The following is a 16,494-nucleotide window of genomic DNA, read 5'->3' as shown; positions in this document are numbered from 1 at the left end:
CAGATCCATGGCAGATACTTACCAGGCTCGGCAACCACGGAGGAGGGCAGGGAAGGCGCAAGGACACCACGCGCTCCGGACTCAGGGTGGCCATCGTCGGGTGACATCCAGCTGGGTTCGGGCAGTGCGTTTCCCATTGGCGCTGCATCCGCGGCCGTGCTCAGCGACCGTAGCAACTGCTGGTGGGCCATTTCCACCTCCTACAAAGGAAGGCAGCAAGGAGAACGGGCTTCCCGAGAATATGAAAAATTAACTAGGTATTTTTAATTACAAAAATGTGAGTCAAGCACTGAAAGAATGCAATGACTCAGAAATAACTGCAGTTCAATAGAAATAGGTGTGCCTGTAGCTTTGTAGGCTTCAGTGTGAGTAGACCTCAGTATGAGAAGGCCTCAGTGTGAGTAGGCCTCAGTATGAGAAGGCCTCAGTGTGAGTAGGCCTCAGTATGAGAAGGCCTCAGTGTGAGTAGGCCTCAGTATGAGAAGGCCTCAGTGTGAGTAGGCCTCAGTATGAGAAGGCCTCAGTGTGAGCAGGCCTCAGTATGAGAAGGCCTCAGTGAGAGTAGGCCTCAGTATGAGAAGGCCTCAGTGTGAGTAGGCCTCAGTGACAGAGGCCTCAGTATGAGAAGTCCTCAGTGTTAGTAGGCCTCAGTATGAGAAGGCCTCAGTATGAGTAGACCTCAGTATGAGAAGGCTTCAGTGTTAGTAGACATCAGTATGAGAAGGCTTCAGTGTTAATAGACCTCAGTATGAGAAGACCTCAGCATTTTCTCCTGATGTTTCACCTGCATCTGTGGCTGCCATCTTCAGAGGATCTTTGGAAGATGCCAGCCACAGATCCAGGAAAAAAATCAGGTGAAAATGCTGCTAGAACACAACTACACAGCCAGGGAACCACACAACACCCTAGTGACAGAGTATTGCACTTATGTGAGTCAAGTACTGAAAGAGTTAAATGGATGTAATGACTCAGCAAAAGCTGCCATTCAATATAAGCAGGTGTGCCTGTAGCTTAGAAAGCCTCAGTGTGTGAGAGGCCTCAGTGTGAGGGAGGCCTCGGAATGAGAAGGCCTTGTGTGTGGAGCTCCAGTGTGGAGGCTGCTGTGTGTAAAGCTACTGTTTGAAGCTCCTGTCTAAGTTCATTTTGAGAGGAGGCTCTGTGAGAGTGAAGCTGTTTATCTGCATGAGAAAGAAGCCCAGTGTGGAAGCAAAGAAGGAAGTATAAAGGACTTTGTGTTACGGAAACCTTGTTTCTGTAAATAGTGCCACCATATTATTTTGCTCCAAAGAAACACCTCCAAAGGAAGAGCTAACATTGGTCTGTGTGTTTTTGTTCTTTTCATCACTTTTGTGATGTGGAACTCCCTCCCCAGCGATATCCGGCAAACCCCATCCCTCCTGGGATTTAGAAGAAAACTAAAAACTTGGCTCTGCGCCCAGGCATTCAGCAAATAAGCTCACTGGCTGATGTAATCGGGTCGCAAATCTGTAATTGTAGCAGTATTGAATGACTGAGGATGGTGCAACATCGCTGCCTTGCAGCGTTTTAATTTTTGTATACTTTTTATCATGTTTTAATTGTCTTGTTTTATAGTATATTTGTTGCTGGCCCTCGTGGCAGAATGTAAGCCGCTCTGAGTCCCCTCGGGGAGAAGGGCGGGGTATAAATGCATGTAATAAATAAATAATAATAATAATAATAAATTTTGGCTACTGGTGCTGGGTCACGCTGCTGCTAATAAGTTACTCCGCTGTACATTTATGGGGAGGGTCTTTTGTTAATAAGCCCACTCACCCATCATCCCTAACTCAAAACGTCAGCACTGTGGGGCTCTTTGGCTGAAGTCAGGAAGATGCATGTGAGGTTATGAGTCAAACTGAGGGGCTTTCAGGGCAGTGAGGGTTTCCTGCCTTGGACTGAGTGCGGTCTCTATACCAAGCATGGGCAAACTTCAGCCCTCCAGGTGCTTTGGACCTCAACTCCCACAATTCCTAACAGCCTATCAAAACACCCATTCTCCATTGGCATCCCACAGTTCTTCACTCTCTCCAGTTCCTGACTCACCTTCAGCCTGGTCAGCTTCAAAGTCAGCTGCTCTATCGTCCGGAAGATCACGTCCACATCCCGGATCGCCTGGCTGGAGGGAGAGAGGTCCGGAGGCAACGGTGGGCCTTCAGGGGCACCAAGCCAGGAGGCCAAGCTCTCCTTGGAAGGGCCCTGGGAGCCAGTCGAGGGCCCGGCAGGAGGCAAGCTCTTGGCTTGGCAGGAGGCATCGGGTGCCGCTGCCGGACTGGTGCTCCCAGCATCTGTATGCGACTCTCCCAAAGCAGCTGGTAGACTCAAGTAGAAGCAGTTCCCTGAAGGCAAGAGAGCACCAGTTGGATTGGGATTTGGAAGAAAGGGAACGAAGGAAGGAGGAAAGGCAGAAAACCTCACTCCGTTGGTTTTAGGGAGAACCACGACTAAGCACAACCCTTCACACAGTCCTTAGAAGGCCCCTCTAACCCAGTGGTTCCCAAACTTATTTGTCCTGCCGCCCCCTTTCCAGAAAAAATATGACTCAGCGCCCCCTGGAAAGGGGGTGTGGCTTAGAGGGGTGGGTGTGGCTCCTGCTGAAGAAGGCGAAGCTCAGCCTCTCCCCTAGTCCAGGGCTGTGAAGGGAGGTGGGCGGGGCCACAAATGGGCAGGCAGGACTGGGATGGGCGGAGTTACAAGCTCTGAGACAGGGCTGAGCATCTATCCCAGGACACAGGGGGCAGGGCTAGAAGAGGGGGCGGGGCCTCTTCCCAAGTGCCTGACGGGGCTGGACCTTTATACCCCACCCCCGTGTTCTAACAAGCACCTCAGGGAGGTATAGAGGCTCAGCCCTGTCTCATGCTCTTGGGAAGAGGCTCCGCCCCCTTCCCTAGCCCCACCCTTTAGTCCTAAAAGGCCTCTCAGGAGAAGTATAGAGGCTCAGCCCTGTCTCAGGCTCTTGGAAGGAGGCCCCGCCCCCACCCCTAGCCCTGCCCTTTAGTCCTAAAAGGCCTCTCAGGAGAGATATAGAGGCTCAGCCCTGTCTCTGGCTCTTGGAAGGAGGCCCCGCCCCTTCCCTAGCTCCCCCCTCTGCGTCCCAACAAGTGCCTCAGGAGAGGTATAGATGCTCAGCCCTGTCTCAGTCTCTTGGGAAGAGGCCCCACTCCCACCTCTAGCCCTGCCCTTTAGTCCTAAAAGGCCTTTCAGGAGAAGTATAGAGGCTCAGCCCTGTCTCAGTCTCTTGGGAAGAGGCCCCGCCCCCACCCCAGCCCCGCCCTTTAGTCCTAAAAGGCCTTTCAGAAGAAGTATAGAGGCTCAGCCCTGTCTCAGGCTCTTGGGAAGAAGCCACGCCCACTCCTCTAGCTCCGCTCCGTGTGTGTCCTAACAGGTGCCTCAGGTGCTCAGCCCTGTCTCCGGCACTTGGGAAGAGGTCCCGCCCCTCCCCTGGCCCCGCCCCCGTTTCCTAATAGGTGCCATCACCGCCCCCCTGGATCTCTGCAGTGCCCACCAGGGGGCGGTAGCGCTCAATTTGGGAATCACTACAACAAACGGAAAACCTGCATGCCTCTGTTGGGATGCGAGAACTGTCAGAAGAGAGCAAAATAAAGCACCCACCTTTTCCATGCTGCTGCCCCCCCCCCCCCAACACATCAATTCCCACCCCACCTCCGCCATCCTCTCCTCAGGGAGGCCAACCCAGGGGTCAAAAAGAGGCCCTGTGGTCCCTCCGCCCCTCCAGATACTTGAGAAACAAATAAGTGCCCATTTCTTTTTCTTTACCATCCACATTATCTGCCTCTCCAGCATCAGTTCCTGACCAGCTGCCCTCTGGCAAGGGCAAAGCACCGCCAGTCCCCTCCACCACCTCGGCTGTGCAAGAGACACCGGGAAGGAGAGCGAAAGAGTGTGGCATTGGAAAAATGTGGGGAAGGGGGAGAGAAGAGAGAGAGAAGTTACTACAATCAAACCCCAAATTAAAGGAACCCACAGAAAGCATCCAGAGAAGGCATGGAGGAAAGAGGAAAAGGAGGCAGGAACCTGCCGCATGCACATTCAAATCAAAATCCCAGAGATTGAGGAAAAGAGGACCCAAGCCCCAACAGGACAGACCAAAGAGGGAAAAGGAGGCTTGTGTTCACAATCCTCACTTCAAAACATATATATACATACACAATATAATTTACAATAATATATAATAACTAGCTGTGCCCGGCCACGCGTTGCTGTGGCAAAGTGGTGGTGGTATAGGTTAAAAATTGTTGTGTAATTTTAATTTGACGTTACAGTAGAGTCTCACTTATCCAAGGCTCGCTTATCCAAGCCTCTGGATAATCCAAGCCATTTTTGTAGTCAATGTTTTCAATATATCGTGATATTTTGGTGCTAAATTCGTAAATACAGTAATTACAACATAACATTACTGTGTATTGAACTACTTTTTCTGTCAAATTTGTTGTATAACATGAAGTTTTGGTGCTTAATTTGTAAAACCATAACCTAATTTGATGTCTAATAGGCTTTTCCTTAATCCCTCCTTATTATCCTAGATATTCGCTTATCCAAGCTTCTGCCGGCCCCTTTAGCTTGGATAAGTGAGACTCTACTGTATTTGTATTTTTTAATTAATTTTATTGTAAGTTATCTTTTTATTATATTCTTGTATTATTTTTAGTTATTTTCTGTTATTATAGTATTTTATTGAATTAATTTTTTAGTGTTTTTAATTATTTTTAGTGTTATTATTATTATTTTTATTGGATTGCTAGGATACCAAGTTGGAGGAGCTTAGCCTTCTAACTGGCAGCAATTGGATAAAAGCAATTATTCCTCTCTCTCTAATTGGGACTTTATTTTTCTTTTATTTTATTTTTGTTGTATCAACCTAGAGCCGTGGATGATGGGTTTTGTTGTCAAATTTCAAGGTTGGGGGGCCTGTAGTTTTGTTGTTTTGTCTGGTGCCATGATTCCATTACTCTTTTATATATATAGATTATAACATATTGTATATACATATAATATTCATAATATTGTAATACGATATACTAATAATACACTATAAAATATTAATTATATATTATACTTTACATGCAATATTACTAATAATATTACAATATATTGATATAGTCAGGTAAAGGTAAAGGTTTCGTCCAGTCGTGTCTGACTCTGGGGGTTGGTGCTCATCTCCATTTCTAAGCCGAAGAGCCGGCGTTGTGCGTAGACACCTCCAAGGTCATGTGGCCGGCATGACTGCATGGAGCGCCGTTACCTTCCCGCCAGAGCCGTACCTATTGCTCTACTCACACTCTGGGGGTTGGTGCTCATCTCCATTTCTAAGCCGAAGAGCCGGCGTTGTGCGTAGACACCTCCAAGGTCATGTGGCCAGCATGACTGCATGGAGCGCCGTTACCTTCCCACCAGAGCCGTACCTATTGCTCTACCCACACTCTGGGGGGTTGGTGCTCATTTCCATTTCTAGGCCAAAGAGCCGGCGTTGTCCGTAGACACCTCCAAGGTCATGTGGCCAGCATGACTGCATGGAGCGCTGTTACCTTCCCGCCAATAGGAGCGGTACCTATTGATCTACTCACATTTGCATGTTTTTGAACTTTCAGTCTGCAAGTTCAGCAGCTCAGGGCTTTAACGCACTTCGCCACCGGGGCTCCTGGGATATAGTACAATATAGTAATTTATTGCCAGTATTTTACTATGCTAATAATATAATGGGGGCCCTGGTGGCACATAAATAAATAAATAATAAAACCAACCCCCCCGGACTTTCTTTTCCCTTCCTGACAGTCTCATTTTGCCTCACTTGTAACTTCAGAAGGGCCATTGAGAAGCATGTTAGTTTGCAGCCAAAAGAACTCAAGACACAGGCAGGTTAAGAGAGGGAGATGCAGTTCCTTCTGTATGATTTTTAGCTTCATTGCAGTTCACATTTCTAAGCTGCCTTGACTCTCAGAGTTGGAGAAAATACAGGCTATGAATGAAATCCAATCTGAGGGGGAACCACAACTGCTTCCATCACTCAGAGGACATATACCATATATACTCGAGTATAAGCCGACCCGAATATAAGCCGAGGCACCTAATTTTACCACAAAAAAACTGGGAAAACATTGACTCCAGTATAAGCCGAGGGTGGTAAATTTCAGAAATAAAAATAGATACCAATAAAAGTACATTAATTGAGGCATCAGTAGGTTAAATGTTCTTGAATATTTACATAGAGCTCAAATTTAAGATAAGTTTTGTACGCCGCCCTGAGTCCCTTCGGGTGAGAAGGGCGGGATATAAATGTTGGAAATAAATAAATAAATAAATAAGACTGTCCAGCTTTGATTAAATCATTCTTCTCATCTTCTTCAATGTAAATGCCCTTATGTATCCTTTTAATAATAATAATAGAGTAAAATAATACATGTGATAATATTAATAATAAATACAGGAAAATAATACATGTAATAATAAATAGAGTAAAATAATAAATGCAATAATAATAATAAGATCAGAGTGAAATAATAAATGTATTATTATTATTAATAATAAAAATAGAGTAAAATAAATGTAATAGAGAAAAATAATAAATGTAACAATACCAATAATAATAAATAATAAATGTACCATATATTCTCAAGTATAGGTTAAAAAGGTAAAGGTTTCACCTGACGTTAAGTCCAGTCATGTCTGACTCTGGGGGTTGGTGCTCATCTCCATTTCTAAGCCGAAGAACCGGCATTGTCCGTAGACACCTCCACGGTCATGTGGCTGGCATGACTGCATGAAGCGCCGTTACCTTCCCGCCAGAGCAGTACCTATTCATCTACTTTCATCTGCATGTTTTCGAACTGTTAGGTTGGTAGAAGCTTTGGCTAACAGCGGGTGCTCATTCTGCTCCCGGGATTTGAACCTGGGACCTTTCGGTCTGCAAGTTCAGCAGCTCAGTGCTTTAAAGCACTTTGCCACAGGGGCTCCATGTAATAATAAATAGAGTAAAATAATAAATGCAATAATAATAATATGTTATATTATTATGTAATAATAAATAGAGTAAAATAATAAATACAATAATAATAATAATAATAATAATAATAATAATAATAATAATAAGATCAGAGTGAAATAATAAATGTATTAATAATAATAAAATAGAGTAAAATAAATGTAATACCGTGTTTCCCCGAAAATAAGACAGTGTCTTATATTAATTTTTGCTCCCAAAGATGCACTAGGTCTTATTTTCAGGGGATGTCTTATTTTTCCATGAAGAAGAATTCACATTTATTATTGAACAAAAAATGAACATTTACTATATACTGTACAGTAGTTGTCATCACAAACCAGCATAACCAGACAAACTGTAAATCCTATCAAGAACTTCTTGTTACTACCAATATTTCCATGTTATGTACATCTATGGTATGTACATTTACCGATCCTGCATGCTCTTGTGTTCTGTTTGGCGGGCATGCTTCCTAACACAAACTTTGCTAGGTCTTACTTTCGGGGGAGGCCTTATATTTAGCAATTTAGCAAAACCTCTACTAGGTCTTATTTTCTGGGGATGTCTTATTTTAGGGGAAACAGGGTAGTAGCAACAATAATAGAGAAAAATAATAAATGTAATAATACCAATAATAATAGAGAAAAACAATAATTCCCGAATATAAGCTGACCCAAATATAAGCCAACCAGGACCCTCACTTGAGTATAAGTCGAGGGGGGCTTTTTCAGTCTTAAAAAAGGGCTGAAAAACTAGGCTTATACTCGAGTCTATACAGTATCTCTGTAAAGGTCTCAACGGCCTGGTTAGGAGGAGCGGCAGTCTTACCTTTCCGCACCACTGTGTAGCCACCATGCTCCTCGGTCTCCGCAGCGGGTGCTGGGGCGAGGATCGTTTCCAGCTCACTCTGGCCCACACAATCCTCCTTTTCCAGGCCCTTCCCCACCTCCTCCTCCTCCTCCTCCTCCAAGCCTGCAGTCTGTGGGGCTCCTGCCTCAAGCCCAGTCCGGAGGCCCTCCGATTCCACCAGCAAGTGCCCCACACACTCCGTGGGACTGCGGCTCTCTACGGGCTCCGTTGGCTCTTCCTGGCTCCCTGAGTCCTGGCTGGCCAGCACCGAGTCCCAGTGCGGATGGGTGCCGGCGACAGACGGCGTGGGGGTCACGTCCTCATCGGGGTCCCGGCAGGGAAGGAAGCTCCGCAGGAGCAGGTGGCGAAGGGTTTCCACTGCAAGAGGAAGCGGAGGAGGATGAAAAGGACAAAGAGAAGAGCAATGAAAAGGAGGGCAAAGAATGGGCCAAGCCCACCTAAAGCAACAATCCCCTTATTATTCACAAAAGACCCCCCCCCCTATAAAATGTACAGCAGAGTAACTTATTAGTAGCAGCATGACCCAGCACCAATAACCAAAAGTGATAAAAAGAACAAAAACACACAGACCAATATTATCTCTTCCAATGGAATCTTATCTTTGCAGTAAAATAATTTTTTTTTTTTCGTGTCAGGAGCAACCGGAGTTGCTTCTGGAGTGAGAAGCAACTCAGGTTGCTCCTGACACGATAATAATAATAATAATAATAATAATAATAATAATAATAATAATAATAATAATTTGCCAACTGCAAAAGGCCACCCTGCTGGGATCTGCACGCATCATCCGAAAAATACATCACACAGTCCTAGACACTTGAGAAGTGTTCACTTTTGATTTTGTGAAACGAAATCCAGCATATCTATCTTGTTTGCTGTGTCATAATAAAATAATAATAATAATAATAATAATAATAATAATAATAATAATAATATGGTTGTACTATTTACAAGAACAAGGTCTCCATAACACAAATAAAGTTCTTTATGCTTCCTTATTTGCTTCCACGCTGGGCTTCTTTCTCATGCAGATAAACAGCTTTGCTCTCACAGAGCCTCCTCTCAAAATGCTTCAAAGAGTAGCTTTACACACAGCAGCCTTCACACTGGAGCTTCACACACAAGGCCTTCTCATACCGAGGCCTCCCTCACACTGAGGCCTCTCTCACACACTGAGGCTTTCTAAGCTACAGGCACACCTGCTTATATTGAACGGCAACTTTTGCTAAGTCATTGCATTCATTTAACTCTTTCAGTATTTGACTCACATTCTTGTAATTAAAAATACCTAGTTCATTTGTAATATTTCTGAGACCTTTAACTCGCCACATAAATGCAATACAGGCTGTGGCTGTGGCACAAGCTGGTTAGCAGCCAGCTGCAACAAATCACTCTGACAAAGAGGTCATGAGTTCGAGGCCAGCCCGTGCCTGGGTCTGTCTCTGTCTCTGTTCTATGTTATGGCATTGAATGTTTGCCTTAGAAGTGTGCAATGTGATCTGCCCTGAGTCCCCTTCGGGGTGAGAAAGGTGGAATATAAATACTGTAAATAAAGAAATAATAAATACAGTAGTCTCACTTATCCAACACTCGCTTATCCAACATTCTGGATTATCCAACACATTTTTGTAGTCAATGTTTTCAATATATCGTGATATTTTGGTGCTACATTCATAAATAGAGTAATTACTACATAGCATTACTGCGTATTGAACTACTTTTTCTGCCAAATTTGTTGTCTAACATGATGTTTTGGTGCTTCATTTGTAAAATCATAACTTAATTTGATGTTTAATAGGCTTATCCTTAATCCTTCCTTATTATCCAAGATATTCGCTTATCCAACATTCTGCCAGCCCGTTTATGTTGGATAAGTGAGACTCTACTGTAAATAAATACTCTGTCACTAGGGTGTTGTGTGGTTCCCTGGCTGTATAGTTGTGTTCTAGCAGCATTTTCACCTGACGTTTTGCCTGGATCTGTGGCTGGCATCTTCCAAAGATCCTCTGAAGATGGCGGCCACAGATGCAGGTGAAACGTCAGGAGAAAATGCTGCTGGTACATGGCCATACAGCCCAGGAATTACATAACACCCCAGTGATTCTAGCCGTGAAAGTGTTTGACAATCCTGTCATTTCCACTCACCGCTCCATCCAAGGAAATAATCAGTTGCAAAATCCGCTGCTGCCCTTGAAACCCCTCCATCAGAAGGAGACCCTCAGCAGCAACCCACAGAGACATGCCCCCCATGCAGCCAGAAGTCGAGACCCATGCAAGGACACAGAAAAGAAGCAGAAGCAGCAGGAATAGGGGACAAAACTCTGGGAAAACGTCAGCGGAAGAGAGCCTGTGGGAGCCTCACCATCCTCCATGGCCGATTCGGCCAGACTCTCCGAAAAGGCAGGCTGTGTTTGGGGAGGGGGCTGCGAGGGTCTGCTAGGCTCCATCCCGTCCTCCAACGGAAGCCCTTCCACTGCCGTGGGCAAAAGCGGCGAAACAGCCGGCAGCTGGCTTTCCTCTTCCTCCTTCTCCTCTTCCTTCTCATGGTCTCTCACCTCTGTTGGGACAGGATGCGTTTCTTCAAGAAAGGTGTCTGTCGGCGTCTCATCTGTGGGCGTGATTGGCAAGAGGAGGGTCTTAGAATGCCCATCAAACACCCCATTTCCAACTGAGGAATTTTAGGAAAGGAGCTGGTGCTGGAGTCTTCCCTTCTTCTCCTCCCCCCTGTACTAAACCCATTTTACCACTACCCCTTGGCCAACTTGGACAATATTCCCAGCTCTTGGAGCCCACTCTTCCCGCGGATCATCCACCTGAACCTCCTGCTTCTTCTTCCTCCTCCTGCTCCTCCTCCTCCTGCTCCTCCACTTCCTCCTGCTCCTCCTCGGCATCTTGGCTCGAGGCGCAGCTATCCTGGGTCATGTCCGCATCCTGGAGCACCAGACTGAGGACGAGAAAGCAAAGAGGGTAGCAACAGAAGGACGAGAAAACTAGGCTGTAATCATCAAAAAGGAATTCAACAGGGACAAAGGAGAAATTCTACATATGGGCCAAAAGAACCAAATACACAGGTATAGGATGGTGACTATTGGCTCAGCAGCACAACAGGTGAAAAGAACCTTGCAGTTAGTGTTGATCATAAGTTTAATATGAACTTCAACAGCACTGGGATTCAAGTCGTGAAGAGGTGGGTAAGAAATATATTATTATTATTGTATGACACAGCAAAGATAGATATGCTGGATTTCGTATCACAAAATCACAAGTCAAACACTTCCCAAGTGTCTAGGACTGTGTGATGTATTTTTGGATTATTATTATTATTATTTTATTATGACACAGCAAACAAGATAGACATGCTGGATTTCGTATCACAAAATCACAAGTCAAACACTTCCCAAGTGTCTAGGACTGTGTGATGTATTTTTGGATTATTATTATTATTATTTTATTATGACACAGCAAACAAGATAGACATGCTGGATTTCGTATCACAAAATCACAAGTCAAACACTTCCCAAGTGTCTAGGACTGTGTGATGTATTATTATTATTATTATTATTATTATTATTATTATTATTATTATTATTTTATTATGACACAGCAAACAAGATAGACATGCTGGATTTCGTATCACAAAATCACAAGTCGAACACTTCCCAAGTGTCTAGGACTGTGTGATGTATTATTATTATTATTATTATTATTATTATTATTATTATTATTATTATTATTTTATTATGACACAGCAAACAAGATAGACATGCTGGATTTCGTATCACAAAATCACAAGTCAAACACTTCCCAAGTGTCTAGGACTGTGTGATGTATTATTATTATTATTATTATTATTATTATTATGACACAGCAAACAAGATAGATATGCTGGATTTCGTATCACTAAATCACAAGTCGAACAATTTCCAAGTGTCTAGGACTGTGTGATGTATTTTCGGATGATGCATGCAGATCCCAGTAGGGTGGCCTTTTGCAGTTGACAGTTATTATTATTATTATTATTATTATTATTATTACGTTATGTTATATATTATTATACAGACAATCCGCATGTTACAAACAAGACAGGTTATGTAAGTTGAATTTGTTTGTAAGTCAGAACATGTACATTCAAGTGGATAAGCCATATCCATGGTGAGGCAACAGGTTAAACCGTTGAGCTGCTGAACTTGCTGACTGGAAGGTTGGCAGTTCGAATCCATGGGCAAGCGCTCACATGCAAAACATGCAAATGTGAGTAGATGAATAGGTACCGCCTCAGCGGGAAGGTAAATGGCGCTCCGTGCAGTCATGCCTATGGCCACATGACCTTGGAGGTGTCTAGGGACAACGCAAGCCTTTTGGCTTTGAAATGGAGATGAGCACCAACCCCAAAGGCAGAGATGAAGGGAAAGACTTTCCCTTTATCTGTATATCTGTGTTTCATTGTTTCAAGGCATTGAATGTTTGCCTTGTGTTCTGCATAGGCTGGAATCCGTCCTGAGCCCCCTTGGAGAGATAGGGCGGAATACAAATACAGTGTTGTTGTTATCATTATTATTATTAGCTAGGCTTAAGGCATCTCCCCGAGCCACCATCTGCACATGAGTCCCTCTCCCACCAACTTCTTCACCCAGGTTGGGACCCAGGTGTCCTTCCTCTTCCTCTTCCTCACCTGGAAGGGGCTGCCGGGGGCAGAGGCACCTCTTGCGAGTGGCGCTTGGGGGGCAGAGTGGCGTTCCGAGTGGCATTCTTCACCGCCTCGTCCAAGAGTCCCATCCACCTGCCGAGCAAAGGACAGACTCCCTGAAAAAGTGCGCAGCAGGGAATCCCACAGCCCACCCACTCCCCTCTCCCAAGATCCTTCTCCCGTTTCTCAAGTCGCTCCTGGCACAGAAAAAACAAACAAACAAAGTACTCCCCCAGGCAGGAAGCAGCCAGGCTTTGAAGCTGCTATTCAGTGCTAATCAAGGTGGTCAACATTTACACTTGCTTCCAACAGGCAAGAGTTCGTTCTCCCACCCTGGACTTCATTCTACTGATATATAAACCTCACTTGCCAAGTTTCCAATAGAACTCACAACCTCTGAGGATGCCTGACATAGATGTGGGTGAAACGTCAGAAGAGAATGCTTCTGGAACATGGCCAGACAGCAACCCAGTGATTCTGGCCATGAAAGCCTTTGACAACACGGAGTTATTATGACATCTGGGCCCCCAAACTAGGCAAAAATTAAAGAGCACCGTCCATAAAACAATTGTAGTTGGCTCTCTTTATCCACAGATTCTCCATCCATGGATTCGATGGCCCTTTGAAGGCCCTCCATGAGAATGAGTTTGATACCTCTGGCCTAGACATGGTCTGGCCCTCTTCCTCTCTCACCCATTTGAGAAGTTGAAACCTTACGTGTTCTTCTCCGATGACGTCGAGGCAGCCAGCTCGTAGATCTGAGGTCCCAGTTCGGATGTGCAGATGATGAAAAGCGCTCGCTTATCTAAGTGGAGATTTTTACAAATTAAGCACCCAAACATCATGCTTTACAACAAGTCTGCCACCTGTTTGGGAGCGTGGCTGCACTTGTGTTGTTGCGCATGTTGGCCATGGATCCGGACAGGAGACAGACTGCGTTGGATAATACAGAACGCTGGATGAGCGAAGGTTGGATAAGCAAGATTCTGCTGTATGCTGATCTGCTTTACGGGTGACCAGGATTTAATTTCAGTTGGTTAGTCCTCATCCAGTCCATTACTGATGACGGTTTAGAATCAGGATGGCATCCTTGGCTTCGTCCGCAGAAATTTGAATAATTAGATAAAGTAAGTTAACAGCTTATTGTTTTGTGAAATTTAATCTGCATTCCATCAGTAGATTTTAACTCTGTGTATCTTCTATGTGTTTTAATAGTGTTTTATCTTATTCTTTTAAGAATGGTGGACTCCACCTTAAACTGAAGGGAGAGGCGGGTAATAAATTATTATTATTACAGTAGAGTCTCACTTATCCAACGTAAACGGGCCAGTAGAATGTTGGATAAGCGAATATGTTGGATAATAAGGATAGATTAAGGAAAAGCCTATTAAACATCAAATTAGGTTATGATTTTACAAATTAAGCACCAAAACATCATGTGATACAAAAAATTTGACAGAAAAAGTAGTTCAATACCCAGTAATGCTATTTAGTAATTACTGTATTTATTAATTTAGCACCAAAATATCACGATGTATTGAAAACATTGACTACAAAAATGTGTTGGATAATCCAGAACGTTGGATAAGTGAGTGTTGGATAAGTGAGACTCTACTGTATTATTATTATTATTATTATTATTATTATTATTATTATTATTATTATATTATGACACAGCAAACAAGATAGATATGCTGGATTATTATTATTTTTATTATTATTATTATTATAAGAGACAGAGGTAGAAATATCAGGGCACAGAGCCAGGTGCAGAGGCTGTTTACCTGTTGCCACGGAGCGGATGAGGACCGAGTTGAGCTTGAGCACAGGGCTGAAGGTCTGCTTGATGTCCGAGGAGCCCAGGGCCATCTTGCTGTGGCACTTCAGGACCAGCTTCTCATCCTGTCGCTGGAGGAGGACCAGAAGGTCTTCCAGGAGCAGCACGTGGAGATCTGCCAGGCGGAAAGCACAAAAGAGAGAGGAAAAGCACCAACTAAGCATCCTTAGGCTTGAACTGGAAGTTTAGCAGGAACACATCCTCCTGCTCAGAAGCGTTGCGACTGGGTTGACAACTGAAAACTCAAATTTTGAAGCGTCCTGATTATAGACATACAGCTATTCTTTTGTAGTCATAAACATCACTGCACAGCTTGAGGTTCAAACAACTGAGCTAAATTGCTTGATATTAGCTGTATTTTAATCTGCCTCTTTTCTAGCAGCTCACTTTATTAAAACTTCAATTACCCTCTGGTATGTGGGAGCCCCTATATAAGTGGGCCAAAGAGAAGGTTCTGGTATTCGGTACAAATTGTCAGATCCTCTTCTCCCAGCTGTGCTGTGGGACAGTCTTCCATTGAAAAAAGCACCAAGACACACTGGTAGATTCCAACAGATTTTTATTGTACCGAATACCAGAACCTTCTCTTTGGCCCACTTATATAGGGGCTCCCACATACCAGAGGGTAATTGAAGTTTTATGGCTGGCCTGTTTTATGGCTAGCATCTGTTCTTTGTCAGCCGACCAGAAATACAGACACCAATAAAGACAGGGAGCATCCATCCACCTCCCACCGAAACCCCGGGTTCCCCTGAGACTCAGTTACAGACCCACAGTCTTGTCTTTGCTGATGCGCCAACTCAGGAGTCCCTCATGGATCATGCACCGGCTTCGGAGGTCAAGATTCTAGTCGGGAGCCAAAAAAACGCAACATTTTCAAGAGAGGAAAACAGAAAGTCAGGGCAAAAGAGGCCCAGCTTGAGGGCAAAGGAAACGGCGGAGAGATGTAGACCCCCACCTTGAACTCAGCTGCCAGGGGGTTGCTAGTCCTCTCCAGAGAGGTGGCATCTAGGCGCTTCTGGTAGGCCTCCAGACGGTGTTGGTTCTCTGCCCGCTTCACCGCCTCGTTCACATACCGGAGGATCTCCCGGCACTGGTCCCTGGCCCGGCACAGCTTCTGGTGTTCCGATGTCTCTCCTAAGTAAGGAGGCAAAGCCTAAGGGTTGACCTAAGTCTACCTGGTCTTTGGAAGTCTCTTTGCTTTAGCTATGGCCTCATGAGATCATCTAGACACTCTTTGGAGGTCTCTTTGCTTACCTATGGCCTTATGAGATGATCTAGATCAGGGGTCCCCAAACTAAGGCCCGGGGGCCGGATGCGGCCCATCGAAGCTATTTATCCGGCCCCCACGGCACAAGGGCAGAAGCGGGTTGGACTAAATGACCCAAGGGGTCTCTTCTTCTCTTACAACCATTATTATTATTATTATTATTATTATTATTATTATTATTATTATTATTAACATTGAGGCTGGGTGGCCATCTGTCAGGGGTCCTTTGCTTGTGCTTTTGGTGCACAGAGGCAGAAGGGGGTTGGACTAAATGGCCCAAGGGGTCTCTTCCAACCCTCTTTTTATTATTATTATTAGTAGTAGTAGTAGTATTAGTATTATTATTAACAACATTGAGGCTGGGTGGCCATCTGTCAGGGGTGCTTTGCTTGTGCTTTTGGTGCACAGAGGCAGAAGCGGATTGGACTCAATGGCCCAAAGGGTCTCTTCCAACCCTCTTTGATATTGTTGTTGTTGTTGTTGTTGTTGTTGTTGTTGTTGTTGTTGTTGTTATTATTATTATTATTATTATTATTATTATTATTATTATTATTGCTTGGTGGCCAACTATAGTCTGGCCCTCCAACGGTCTGAAGGATCGTGAACTGGCCCCCTGTTTTAAAAGTTTGGGGACCCCTGATCTAGATGGTCTTTGAAGGTCTTTGAAGATCTCTTTGCTTAGCTACGGCATTATGAGACCATCTAGATGGCTTTTGGAGGTCACTTTCCTTACCTGTGGTCCTATGAGACTGTCTAGATGGCCTTTGGGGGCCCCTTTCCTTACCTATGGCCTAATATTCGTAAATACAGTA

The 16,494-nt window shown here is 44.5% G+C and overlaps 1 protein-coding gene across 5 annotated transcripts in view; it reads right to left on the bottom strand.

Moving 5' to 3' along the window:
- The window catches only part of arhgef11 (Rho guanine nucleotide exchange factor 11), a 79,095-nt gene that overhangs the window by 1,349 nt on the left and 61,252 nt on the right, over positions 1 to 16,494 (bottom strand). For 4 of the 5 annotated variants that reach the window (XM_008122034.3, XM_008122036.3, XM_008122035.3 and 1 more), the window contains 11 exons: positions 15,371 to 15,549; positions 15,183 to 15,258; positions 14,360 to 14,527; positions 13,293 to 13,380; positions 12,561 to 12,668; positions 10,702 to 10,832; positions 10,251 to 10,496; positions 7,847 to 8,245; positions 3,796 to 3,885; positions 2,065 to 2,357; positions 23 to 200 (listed from right to left, as the gene is read on the bottom strand). In XM_008122034.3, the coding sequence (XP_008120241.2) occupies positions 23 to 200; positions 2,065 to 2,357; positions 3,796 to 3,885; positions 7,847 to 8,245; positions 10,251 to 10,496; positions 10,702 to 10,832; positions 12,561 to 12,668; positions 13,293 to 13,380; positions 14,360 to 14,527; positions 15,183 to 15,258; positions 15,371 to 15,549 (1,956 nt within the window). The remainder of the gene's footprint in view (positions 1 to 22; positions 201 to 2,064; positions 2,358 to 3,795; positions 3,886 to 7,846; positions 8,246 to 10,250; positions 10,497 to 10,701; positions 10,833 to 12,560; positions 12,669 to 13,292; positions 13,381 to 14,359; positions 14,528 to 15,182; positions 15,259 to 15,370; positions 15,550 to 16,494) is intronic. The other variant, XM_062965118.1, reaches the window with a different exon arrangement.

This window comes from Anolis carolinensis, unplaced genomic scaffold, assembly GCF_035594765.1.
Source record: "Anolis carolinensis isolate JA03-04 unplaced genomic scaffold, rAnoCar3.1.pri scaffold_14, whole genome shotgun sequence".
Classification (NCBI taxonomy): Eukaryota; Metazoa; Chordata; class Lepidosauria; order Squamata; family Dactyloidae; genus Anolis; species Anolis carolinensis.
Note: the sequence above shows the minus strand (reverse complement) of the source record. Positions and strands in the feature narration are given on the sequence as shown.